This window comes from Manis pentadactyla, chromosome 4 (assembly GCF_030020395.1).
Source record: "Manis pentadactyla isolate mManPen7 chromosome 4, mManPen7.hap1, whole genome shotgun sequence".
In the NCBI taxonomy this organism is placed as follows: Eukaryota; Metazoa; Chordata; class Mammalia; order Pholidota; family Manidae; genus Manis; species Manis pentadactyla.
This window is the reverse complement of record NC_080022.1, coordinates 75,839,248-75,853,229: the sequence shown is the minus strand read 5'-3', so window position 1 is coordinate 75,853,229 and position 13,982 is coordinate 75,839,248. Positions and strand designations below refer to the sequence as shown.

Sequence of the window (13,982 nt, the reverse complement as noted above, 5' to 3'; positions counted from 1 at the left end):
ACTATGGGGGAAGGATCCTGGGTGATCACAAACCATACTGCCCACAACTCAGTCCATTGACTGCTCTTCCCCTCTCCATCCTCCATCCGTATTGTCTCAGTCTCAGGATGGAAAGCCATAGCCTTCCACTTGGGGGACTGCCCACAACTGGAGCCGTAAAGACCTCCCTCCATGTTTCTAGATTTGAATGGAACTTCTCAGTCCTATCTGACTTTGCCTCTTAGTATTTACCACTGCAGACCATCTTGGCCTCCTTAAACCCCATCCTTTCTTGTTCCTGTGACACTGGGCATCTGTGAACTGCCTCCCACCTCTCTGGCTGCCCCTTTCTACTGAATTTCAGACCAATATATCTAATACCCCATCTGTCACCTTGCATGGACATTTCACAGGCAAACCCTGTCTATCTGGTCTCCTCACCTGAATGAATGGTGCCAGCAATCCAGTGGCTTAACTTCAGAAAACCAGAAGTCATTCTTAACTTTTCTTCTCACATCTAAATCCTCTATGAATTATGCTAAGTATCTCTTAAATTCATCCCTTCTCCACCCAACTGCTTACTCTGGTCTAGCAATATCATCTCTCAACTGGATTATTAGGCACCTTCTTAACAGTTCCACTTGCCTCGATCCTTGCAACCCATTATCCTTGTAGACCAAATAAGCTTTATAAATCGCAAAGGTGATCATGCTACATGTATTAGTTAAGCATATTCATGTTGAAAGTTACAGAAAGCCTAACCCATATGTGTTTAAATCAAACAAAAAGGAATTTTCTGTCTCAACATTTTAGGAGCAGTCTAGTTGACCTGATGAAGAGTCCTGGACACAGAGAAAGACCAGTCAGAAGGCTCCTCCTGGAGCCCAGGTGAAATGGTGAGGGCCTGAACGGTTTAGTATGAGAAAGGCAAATTATCACCATTCTTGTCAAATTCATGAATTTTTCCCATCATTCTTATGATGAAAACAATTCTGTAGCCATGCAATTACCAAATATTTTAAATAAAAAATTATTCCCAGATTAAACAAGGAGTCTCCTTGGTCTCAGTTGGATAAACCCAGGGGAAAGCAACAAAACAAAAACTTCAACCAAGTTCCTGAGACATGAGAATTTCATTTTATTGCTGCTCTGAGAAGACATCTAATTACTCAATCATGCCAATTAAATAGGAAGTTGGCTTGCTGACAAACAGCTGTCTTGGGATATCAAATAAATTGCAGAAATAATTGGAATTTTCTAATTAATATTGATTTCTTCATATTATACAGTTGCTACTTTTACATTTAGATACAGCATTTTTTTCTTAGGTAAAACTGTTCGTTTGTAGCAAAATCTCATTGTTAAAAAGATAGATAATTTTGTTCTTTTGTCAGTGAGAGTGTTTATCATATCTGAAGTATTATTTTCATGAACTCTTTTTTGCCTCTCATTAATTGTCCATTGAAAGTATAAACATCATATTGTAGCTGAAACCTTAGAGCTGTATCTTTTAGCTTCATTTTCCATGAAATTCCTGAGAAGGCTTTTGTAATGTTCTGCTGACCAACATATGCATGAAGGAGTACCAAACTCATGAAAACTGTTTGGTTTTCTAGTTTTTATCTCTCTGGAATGCCCTTCTAGTCTGCTTGCTCTATCCTGGCAAGTGACCATTTTAAAGGAAAGTCAGCTCATGACACTGTTCTGGTGAAAACCCTTCAAGCCACTCCACCTCACACTGAGTAAAAGCTAAAATCATCCCTGACCTCTGAGCCCCTGTGTAACCAGACCCCACTCTTTCCTACCCTCAGCTCCTAACACTCTTTCCCTCCTTCAACACATCCCCAATACCTGCCTCATTTTTTTCTCTTTAGCTCTTGGCACCATTGAACCTACAAGATGTTTCTCTCATTTATCATCTATATGCCCTCCTCATACATTTTCTATGAAGCCAGGGATTTTTAATGTTCTGTTCACTGCTGTGTCTGTAGCACCTAAAGCAGAGTTCGGCACATAGCAGGCACTCAACAAACATTTGTAGAATTAAGAATTTCTGCAAATGGAACTGACCCTCAGAACACCCTTGGTTTTTTCTGTTGTTTTGTTCTCAACTTTGGGTCTCTGGCCCAGGTCTTTCACTAATTAATGATTTCATGAAATGCCAAAGATTGTTTCAAAAGCTGCAGATACGATGATTAGCTTGTCTCAGAGTCACTTTGGCCAGGCAGCTAAATCACCTGTGCTGATGCTTCAGCTAATTAATAGTGTGGGACTCTGACCTCTGGAAGCCCAATGCCAGGATACAGGGCTCAAAGTTGCACTTGGCTTCTGGGTCCAAAAACAGATTCAGCCAAGTAGTGGTCTGTAAGGATTTTTAAGCCACGTAATGCATATTACACTTACGTATGCATAGATACACACAAAAGCCTGGAATTATATCCATCTCACTTGTGCCTGGCAAATGAATATTTCTCATCAGGGTCTGGTTCTTATTCTGAAATGATAATGAGAGGGTATCTTACTTAGCTCCTGCTGTCCAAACATGGTGAAATGGGCACTTATATCAGAGCAACCTTTCTGGAAAGCAATTTCACAATACCTATCACAATGTTTTATGAGCATGGCCTTTGACGTCTTGATTCTGTTGCTTGGTTTTTACATTTTGAACATGCAAAAATTCACCCACAAATATAAACAAGAATGTTCATGACATCGTAGTTTACAATACCAAAAATCCGGAAACAACCAATCCCTCCATTATTGATGGTGTGTTTAAATAAATTATGGTATATAATCAAAGAATGCAGTTCATCTTGTTACTTGAAGAGAACTAATAGACTATTGAATATGATCTGTTTATGCAAGTAAAACAAAATTATATCAGTAGATCCCTGACACAATTTGAATATATTTTTTATGAATTAGAATTATGCAAATTAGATATTGGACCGTATAAAATATTAATGCAGTCTTACTTGTGTTCAGAATTCTAAATAATTTTAATTTCCTCAAAGGAAAATTTTATTTTACAAAGTATGTAATTTCAAGACTGTCAGGCCCAGTGTTTATACAATTGCAACATGGTAGAGTCACCTGAGTTTTAAGCAGCACCACCTTTTGGCCAAGGTGCTCAGGTGGAAAGGAGCTGAGAAAGTCAGGACCCAGTGAACACGTTTGGTGTGATGCCCAGGGCTGTTTTCAGGCATAGCTGTTTGTTTAGGAAATGGGACTGACGGTCTATGGTGCTGGACAAAGGATTTTAGGAAGTCACTTAAACTTTTTCTCTCCTTATTTCATATTTACTTGTAAAAGTATATTTCCATATTAATAGGTCCAAATACTTTTGAGTTCCAAATGAAAATACTTCAAAGGTATTATCTATCATAGGGTAATTTAGAGTGTTTTGAAAGCAAGCCATAGCTAAGTTGTCAATAACTTAAAGTATAGCTCACATCGTATTACTCTGGAACAACTTCATGAAAATTTGAAAGTATCACACAAGACTAGTTATTTTAGATAGAACAATTTGCAACCATTTACTTTAGTGGAAAATTCTTAGGATCTCTACTGTAAAGTCAAACTATTGACCTTGGGTTAGTGAGGAGTCTTTTTTTAACATTAGCTTCCACATAACAGAAGAGAAAGAAGAAAGATATAACCAACCCCTTGTTTTCAAAATAAAGAATAATGTAAGACTACAGCCAGAGTTTAATATAACTGAAAGAGTAAAGATAATAATACATAGACAGGAGTGAGCATTTGATAAAGAGTGCTACAAAATGAGCTTGCATGGTCAAAACACTGGGTTAGAAAAAATGCAGCAAGTGGCATGAACTATTTATGTAGCTTTTATACTGCATCTTGATGCTGATACAGAAAGTCATTAAAAGGGCTATTAGAGAGCTAACCCATCGTGAGTTTTGTGGTTTTAACAGAAAAACTGCATCCAAGTTAACTTCGATTTTTTTAACTTGAGAAAACCCACTCCAATAAACGTATTCTATGTAACTGATGGAATACCAAATACCAACTTTTTTGAGCTATATTTGGGAATTGCTTATCTTATCGTCAGTCATTAAGAGACTTGGTTTAGTGGTGGGTACATTGCTAGTATTCAGAGAATAATAATAATAATAATAATAATGATGATAGCGTGGGCTCTTGTGATGTCTGAACATGAGACACAGAGCAGAGACTACCCATTTTGGCTAAGATCAGAGGTAGGGCAGTGGTGGCAAATGCTTTACTTCACAAAAGTGTGGGGCTGGGTCCTTTCATCATGTGAAAGAGCAAATTCCTGAGGAGGAAAGGTCAGAAGATAATGGGAATGAGCAGGTATTATGGACAATTTGGTTGAAATGAGAAAGCACTAAGGACAAGAAATGGAAAAGGAAGCTGTAATGGGAGAGCCATCTTGGTAAACCTCACTAATTTGGTTTAATTATTGTGAAGAACAGTCGGGATAATGATATTTTTAAATGTAATCTTGTACTCAATCAACCAATAACTCACACAAACCAACATTTATTGGGTATCTCTTGTGTGCAAAAAGTTAGTCACAAAGGTCCAAAGGAAATATTAGGATGCTTCGGCCCTCAGTGAACTCACTGCAGTTTGCTTTTAAGCACCTGAAATAACAGAATCAGTCCTGGCAAAGTGTTGATTAGAAAAGGTCCTTGGTACATGCACTGGTTTTACCACGTGAGTTGTGCTAAGACTTTAGGGACCATCTGTATATCATTCTCCTATTTCAAAGGTAAAGGTTCCTTCCTGTTTTATAACATAATAACCAAAGTCACAACTTTCCTATTTTCAGCATTTGTCTTGCTTCCAATGTTATATCATTATAAACAACATTACAATGGACATCTTCATGAACATAGCATCACACAATTTAGACTATTTTCTTGTTCCAGTTCTCAGAAGTGGGATTGCTGGCTCAAGAGGCTTTAACATCTAAATCATACTTGAAGTATTGCCAAATTGCTTTCTAAAAGGGCTGTATCAATTAATAATACTGTGAGTAATACATGACTGTAATGAGAGAAGCGATATTATATTCTCATTATGTGGTCAGACTTTATAATTAATATTTTCAGAATTTTAATTTAATATTCAAATAATACAAAATTATTTGAAAATAACTACTTATTTCAACCAATAAGGCTTTTGGCATGTTATTCTCATGGAGAAAATAAACATTTAATGTTAAAATTCAGTCTTTAAGAAAGTGTCAAGTAACAGGTCACATGAATGTGAACATGTTTCATGTTCTCATTTTCCCCCAGTATCTCACTTAAAAAACCATGTGGGACTTCAAAGGCAAATCTTATTTACAAGTAATGTATGTAAACACATTTTTAGAAAATTATGATCTCATATATCATCATTCAAGTTCCTCATGTTTTTTTTGTATAAAATGAGAAAGTTGTTATTTTGGGAAAAAATATTAGCTTCAAGACATATAATGAAACAAGACTATATAGTATAGCATAGATTTTGAAGATACATACTTAAGGCCAAATGGTATCTTTTTGGAAAAAAAAATAATTTTAGAAGTCACAAACTATTAATGTGAACCATTTAAGAGTTATTTAGTTTTGTCTGATTTTTATCAGAGTAATTTAGAAGTTTAAAAGGAAACTACATTCAGTGAATACTGAGTTAAAAAGTGAATTAATTTCTAGCAATCTTTCTGATTCTGCTGGGAGAAAACTAACAGTTAATATTTTTTATTGATTGATTATTAGTGTTTTAAGCCTATATTCTACTTCCTAGCACTTGGAGAAACTGCTGGATTTTCTCAGTGAGAAGCTGGGCTTATTCTCAAATGGTGGACAAGCCACTAATACTGGGGAATCAGAGATTTCAAGTGAATCAACAAACAAGCAAATAGAGAAATTACATTCAGGATCACATATGCAAGTACATTTAACAATGCGATATGAGCCAGGTAGATTTTGGTTTAAGTAGCACATGACATGATGACAGACACAAGTGTCTTTATACAGACAGCTGACCAAAATATTTTGGAGTACAGCTGCCCTGTAAAATCAGGTCCAAATGATTGCTGCAGGTGCATTGCTTGCTGAATTCATTCTTCGATCTTAAAGTTTGCAAATTGAATTTCTGTGTATTGAGTTTTCTACTAGGAGGCATACTGCATGGACTTGAGTCAAATTGCCAGGTTTCAAATCTCAGCTCTGCCATTTACTAGCTGTGTGACTTCAGGCTAGTTACTTAACCATTCTGTGCCTCATATTCTCCTTCTATAAAATAGGGATGATAATAATATCCATTTCAGAGAATTGTTAGATTAAATAAATTAATATATGCAAAGCCTTAAGATAGCACTGCCATACAGTAAGCACTGTTTATTAATATCATGATTATTAATTTTTATTACTACTTCTATTTGAAATCAAATAAAGCTTTACACCTTCATTAGAGAATCAAAAGGATAGTAAATGCCTCTAAAAACATAACTTGTATTTCCCAGGGCAATACAATAATTTAGGCCTAAAAATATAGCCTTACACATAGTAGGCATGCACAGAAGCAGGAAAATTTTAGTCAGTCGTTCTGGATTTGAATTCTACCTCTACCACTCACTTATTGTGTGATGTGTGACCCTGGACAGTTTACCCACTCAACCTAACCTTTAAGAGAATAATATTTGCCTGATAAGATAACCAAGAATTAGATAAGAAAATGAATGTGAGGCACCTAATAGAAGGTCTAATGCATAAGGGCCTCAGGCCTGCTTTCCAGAACTCACTAGTTTTTGCAGCTGCCTGTGGGGCTCCTCCCTTCTCCCTCTGTGGCTCCTTGCCACATTCCGCAAGGCCTTACTTTATCTGTCTGGTGAAACCAAACTACCAAGAAGTAGGCTCAGTACAATCACCAACTGAAAACTCAGTGTGTAGGGAGATCTTTGGTAATTTATTAAGTATTCTAATGTATATATAAAAGGTTTAAAGTCCATATTTTTTAGAAATGTACATTAAAGCATGTATGGGTCAAGATGATATATGGGACTTGTTTTTTAAAAATCTTAATGAAGGGAGAAAAAAGGGGAAAAAAGGTTATATGAAACAAATGGGGCAAAATCTTGAAAATTGTTTAATCAGGATAATAGGCATATGACTATATTATTCTAATTTTAGTATGCTTTAATTGTTCATAACTGATAAAAATATTGAAAAATTAGAAGAAAAAAACCCCTCACGTTTCTAGAATTAATATATATGGCATCTTGGCCACAGGCACATGAGTCTTGTCTAACATTCTTGACATTTCATCCCATTTCCAAGAGTCCAAGTTAGATCTGATCATACATTTCACTGAATTCCCCATTCTTCCTAGTCCAGCAGAATATGTCATATAACTTCCAAACAAATATTTGTCAAATCTTGCTTAAGTTAGGAAATTGTCATCTTCTCCCATATCTCCACTCACTTTTATAACCAACACATATATACCAATGCTTCCAAAAGTGAGGCCATAAGATAAATCTAATGAACCTCCGCAACATTATGCCAAGTGAAATGAGCCAGACACAAAGGACAACATATCATATAATTCTGTTTACATGAAAAGTCCAGAGAAGGCAAATATATAGGGACAGAAAGACTGGTGATTCCTGGGGCTAAAAGTGGACCGTGCATTAACTGTACATGGGCATGAGGATCTTACTAGTGATGCCAGGGTTCTTGTTTGCGGAGTTGAAGAATGAACTTAGCAAATACCCAAGGCAGGAGAGCAAGGGAGATACAGTGAGAGGACAGTGATTGAGAGATACAGTGAGAGGACAGAGGTGCTTTGTCTAGGGGTTTTATAGGCAGTTGAGGAATTTTGGGAACCGGATAAAGTCTTACGTGTATGGGCTTGTTAAGTGCTCCCTGAATATTTAAAATTAACACAAGAAATTTACCGCTCTGATTTCTCCCTGGGATACCGTGTCCTTGGTCTGGGAGCATAAAAAACAAGGCCGCCTGCCCAGCCCCCAAAGTAGACTGAGGTATTTTTTGCTAAAGAGCAAGTTAAGAATCTTACTTCTTAACTTCCTGGGTATTAAAATACAATCTTATCTTTAAGGTGGAATCCTTCCTGCCTGTTACTATGTTGTTTACAGCTGGGCCTGCATACTAAATTAGTTGCCCAGTTTGCAAAATCACCTCATCAGGTCTGAAGGCGGAAAAACAACACGGAGGCCTGGGTCTTTCTTTTAGCATGCTAAAGTGAATCTTACACATGATTACAAATGATTAGCATAATAAAAACATGTACTACTCTTCTTTATCTGGGGAATATTAACTGACCTCACTGAAGAATGACTTTAGAGCTTAATGTTTAACACAGAGTTTTGGTAGGGAGCTTCCTTGCATGTAGTTACATTGCTCTGACTGTAAATATCCTGCTTTGCTTTTTCCCGAGGCCCTCACCCTACTTTGACTACATCCACGGTCTCTGTCTCACAAGGATGAGGGATATATGCCAAAACTAGATTGTGGGGGTGGTTGTGCAACTTTGTAACTACTAAAAATCACTACTAAACAGGTGAATTCTATATGTAATTATACCTCAAATTAAAAAAAGATCTAGATGGGTCACAAACTTTTAAAAAATTATTTACTAGGTATGTAAAGTATTTTATACTTAAGAACTGTAACTAGCACATCAAGTCATGATTTCACAGTAGTGATATAAACTTTTTAAATAAATTTTTAAGTTAAAAAAGATGAGCCAATTTAAGTAATTGACTTAAATAAATTATTTCCATTAAGTCACATAATTCAGTTAAATAAAAATGATACAAACATATCAAGTTTTGGTAAATGCTAGACTGGATCAATGATTTCTAGGTGATAAAACCCGAGCTGTGTGTTTTAATCTCAGGATTGGATATAAAGATTAAACGGGGTAAATGTTGATGAAAATGCTTGCCAATGCTGTACTAACAAAAGAGAAAAAATGGCTCCCTAAACTCGTTTTAATATAAAAGAAATTCTAGCTAGGTTATGACAGATAAGAGACTCCCCAGGTGAGGCAGAAGTAATTTAACTGGTTGCTTCCTTCCACTGGGCTTTCAGTTTTTCTGATGGTTTCTTCCTTTCACAAACATTACTTAATATCTACCATAAACTATTAGGTGGTAGGTCCTTATTCTTGGACCTCAAGGGGTGCCCAGTGCCCCCATCCTCCTCCTTCTCGCTCTCTTCCTTCAAGCCAAGGTGCTCTACCTTGAAAACTTCCTGCCGAATTCCGGTGGAGACCCCACCCCCACGCCCTTTCCTGGTTGAACTTGGCCCAGCGACAATGAACTGGTATTTCTGAAACTTTCTCAGCTATTAAGAGGGACCTCCTCCCCCACCCTTCCCCAAGGTACAGTCAAGTTTTTAAATTACGTAATTACGATTGGAACAGTGAGAAAGAAAAGGCTCCCCCCATCCTATCTAGATTTCAGTACTCAACTCCTGCTTCTTACGCCCCTTTTTTCTTCAAAGGAAGCGAGACTTTTCCACCTTTCAAGAAAACAATGAGTGTTCAGTGACACTTAAGTCCCATGCCCAAATGAACAAAGCAGCCACTATATTCTAAGTCCTCATCCCCATAGAAACCTAGAACACCCTTTTTCCTCTTTCTTTAGATTCCCACAAGGTCAAGAGTGGTTTGTTTTCAGCAAAGCGGTGGTAGGGTGGTAGTGTTATTATAACTATTCTGACATTAGTTTTGATGCCGGGGTTCTTGTTTGCGGAGCCGAAGAATGAGCTTCACAAACAGCCAAGACAGGAGAGCAAGGTACAGGCTTTTATTTAGAGATAAAGTGAAAGGACAGAGCTCCCGACTCACGCCAGGAGGGGACAAGAGAGTCCGTAGTGGTGCGGTGTCTAGGGTGTTTTATAGGCAGTTGAGGATTTTTCGAGAACATGAAAAAACTCAGAGGCGGAGACTTGTTAAGTGATCTCTGAATATTAAAAATTAACTTAAGTGTAAGGAATTTCCTGCCTTGATTTCTCTCTGGGACACCAGCGCCTTGGTCTGGGAGCATATCAAAAGGCTGCCTGCCCAGCCCCCAAGGTGGGCTGAGGCATTGTCTACTTGCTATGCTAAAGAATCCTGCGTCTTGAATTTCCTGGATGTTAAAATGCAATCTTATCTTAAAGATGGAATTCTTCCTGCCTTTTACCATGTCATCTACAGCTGGGTCTGCATGCTAAGTTAGTTGCTCAGTTTGCAAAATCACCTTGTCAGATCTGAAGGAGGTAAGACAGCACATAGGCCTGGGCCTTTTAGCATGCTAAAGTGAATCTTACACATGGTTACAAATGATTAGCATAATAAAACATGTGCTACCCTTCTTTATCTGGGGAACGTTAACTGACCTCACTGAAGAATGATTCTAGAGCTCAATGTTTAACATAGAGTTTTAGCAGGGGGGGGGTTTCCTTGCATGCAGTTACATTGCTCTGACTGCAGATATCCTGCCCTGCCCCTCCGGAGGCCCTCACTCCATTCTGACTACATCTATGGTCCCTGTCTCAGTTTGACTAATGAATAAATCTAGGGACTTTGCGGTATCCAATTGTTCTGCTAAATTCTCTGTACTTCAGCTTTGAGCCAAATTTGCGAAGTCCATATAAAAAAAACTTCTCAGGATAGGGCGAACAGCTCCCTGTCTCCTGGGTGCACGTTTCTTTCACACGGTTTTGTTTCATCTCTCGCCAATTGTAAAAGGGTATGCAAGAGAGACACTATTATCCTATGCCCCGAAGGTCGACAGGATGTGCCTAAGAAGGCTTGCCAGCTGATGGCAGGGTAAGAATTGACGTCAGGTCTGGCTGACCTAAGGGAACTTCTTTTTTCATTCCAATTTCCCTGGTAGAATAACCCCTCTGGGGAAGGAAGATGTGCGCTTAAAATAAGTAACTGGCTCCCCGGGGGGAGGGGTGGTTAGTCTTCAGAGACAGAGGCTTTGCGTGTATTTGCGTGTTAACTCAGTTAAGTTGATGATATCTCTGATGTAGCCCGTTTGCACGGTTTCCTTAAGAGTCTTTCTGTGTAATCTTGCTGATTCTCCCAGCAAAGTAGCAAATTACGGAAACGGAACAGGAAAACAAGAAAACGCAAAGCACGTTGCGTACAGGATCTCGCTTTTCTTGGCCCTTCTCCGGACCCGTAGCCGCGCCCTATTACGACTGCGTGGGTGACTTGCTTATAAAAGCTCATCTTCGAGCGTCTAGTAGCCACACGTTCTTCCTATTCTGCGTTTGTCTGTTTCTTGTTTCTGCAACCGCAGTGGCCGCGAAGATGGCGTCTACCAGCCGGTTAGTATGCCCGGCCGAGCCCGGCCAGCTGAGGGGCGAGTGAGTGCTGGGGGTTGCGAGGTAGCCGCGAGAACCGCCGCGCCGAGCAGAGCGCCCCAGAGGCCGCGTGGGGTGCGGCGGGGCCGGAGGGCCGGCCCGGACAAAGGCGCTTCCAGCCGGCAGGGCTGTCGGGTGTCGCAGGCGGTGCCGAGCCGTCGGCGTTACATCCAGCGTCTAAGGTCGTTTCTCACCCAGGCGCCACCATGTGGGGGCCCCTGTGTGCCCTGCCCCTGGCTTTGCGTCTTTTGCGGATATTTAAACTTTCGGTGTTTTTTCTTGCTAATTTTTTTCTTGCGCTTGTTTTTCCATCTGTGGCTCAGCCAGCCCTGGGTTCGTGGGTCTTCCTTTCCGAAGAGCGGGAAAGGGTTAGCTCCAGGCCCCTGTCAGTCTGACAGCTACAAAGTTAAGAAAGTCAGCATTGGTAGCCTGGTGGAAACTGATTACCATCCCAGAGGCCCTCCGAAGTGGAACCTAGCGCATCTCCGAAGAGTGGTTAAGTTCCCTTCTGAGAGACTTTTTTTTTTTTTTTTTTACAAATTTCTTCTGCATACTTCTGAAGAAAATCTTGCCTGCAAAAGGTTACGTAGGTATGCTGGGAAGCTACTTTTTAGTATATTTTTATATGTGATGTACTGTATGCAGCCTTAGAGACAGCCTTTAATCCTGTAACCTGAAAAATGTATGCAGACCCTAATTATATCTCATTACCACTGTGAGGTAGATACTAGTATTTTTGCAAAAGTGTAAACTGAGTCATGCTGATGTTGACTTTTTGAAGGTTAGTGTTAGAACAGAGGGTAGAGTTTCACGATTCTTGGCCTCTAGTTAACCCATAATGTATCAGAAGTATCAACTTAAATTCTGTCTTTTCTGGAAGCCAACTCTGGCATAATTTTTATGAACTTGTTATCCTCTGCGGAATGGAGTTACAATGAAAGCCCGAATCACAAAATAGGAAACTGGCCAAGTCCAATCCCTTTATGGTAACAGACAAGACTTATTCTTTCATATTACTGTATTTTTAAAATGTGGGGCATTGGAGAGTCAGCTTTTACCTAAAACAACTTGGAAACAAATCTTATCCCACAGCAGTCTTGTTTACTGATTGTAATTTTGTGATTGAACGCTTAATCAATCTGGGTGTGGCTCTGTCAGGTAAGGCTTCCTAGTAGGTAAATGGAAAACTTAAGCTTCCCAAAGGCATCGTAATACCGTTTATATTCTCATGGCAGTAGATCTGAAAGGTAAATAATGGTCGTATTTGGGCACAGGTATTGCATATAATGAACAGGAAATTGTGTTTCTAAGAAATGTTGCAGTAGTTAAATATAGTAAGGTGGCTTGATAGATTGTTTACTGAAAGAATATACTTCCCTCTGTACACCTTTATTTTCTTCATTTGTTAAGAAAATGTTTGAAATAAATTTTTTCCAGACATGTCCAGCTCTTAAATATATGTGCCATTGCAGTTGTCCATCTCTCAAGTTTTTCTGTCAGTGAGAACAAAGGTAAATGTTAGTGTATTTCTTTAGCTTTTTTTTTACCTTGTGGAAGATGTACAGTTACTAGGCTATGAAGCTGCATCGTACTTTCACGGAGAAGAGCATAAATGCTGTGAACTCAAATTCCACCACTTACTCTCTGACTAAAAATCATTCCTGGAGCATAATCTTTAAAATGGAGATAACGTTCATCTTGCAGGGTTGCTCTGAAAATTAATAACATGTATAAGCACCCAATAAATAATAACTATAAAATGAGGTTTCGGATTATCTGGCTCCTTTGGTTGTCTAAATTGTTTTACTATATCACTGGTGGTTATTTACTCTATTCCTTTCCTATTGTTTCTCTCCCTTCCCTCACCACCCCACTCCTGTGGTTCCTCTTTTATTACTCTGAGTGGTAATTTGATTAAAAGTTGACTACCTTACTATGGTCTCATCTTGTTTCAGATAGGTAACACTTAAAAACAGTGCAAAAACAAGAAAAAGAAAAGCAGTTTCCTTCCTTCCCTCCCTCCCAGCCTCTAATTCTCCCCAAAGGCAGCCATTGTAACAAGTTCCTTATGTTTTCCTAGTGATTCTGTGCATTAACAGAACTTACGCATGTATTTTTAATATCTTCCCCCAAAAAAGGAGTCTAATGTAAACTTTTTTTTTTTTTTTGCTACCTTTTGCCCTTTCTATGAAGTTAGGGTGCACATTTAAGTGCACAGTTCAGTTAACGAAGCCAGCACATATACGTAGCTACCACCCAGCTCAAGGAACTAAATACCACTAGCATCCTGGAAGCTTCCTTTGTGCCTTCAGTCATTACCCCTTCCCAAAGATAACCACATCCTGACTTGCAACACCATAGATACATATTTGTTTTGTCCATTCTAAAGTTTATATAAGTAGCATTTGTATATCTCTGTGTCTAGTTTATTTTGGTAAGCATATTGAGAGTAATCCACGTTAATGTATGTAACTAGTTAATACTTTGTCCAGTTCTGTAGTAAATCCCCACTTCACTCTTTTAGCGTATCTGAGATACTGCCTTACCACATACATATATGTATATACACACACACCCTACAACATATCTGTATAGACTTAATAGTGCAAAATAAATCAATTCTTTTATTTGTAACCCGTG

General features: G+C 38.7%; 1 protein-coding gene across 1 annotated transcript in view; it reads left to right on the top strand.

The window, feature by feature from the left end:
- The first annotated feature begins 11,157 nt into the window (after positions 1-11,157).
- Positions 11,158-13,982, top strand: part of GTF2B (general transcription factor IIB) — a 28,421-nt gene continuing 25,596 nt past the window's right edge. Inside the window, exon 1 of the mRNA XM_036890290.2 lies at positions 11,158-11,306. Coding sequence (XP_036746185.1) covers positions 11,290-11,306 — 17 coding nt within the window. The 5' untranslated portion in view covers positions 11,158-11,289. The remainder of the gene's footprint in view (positions 11,307-13,982) is intronic.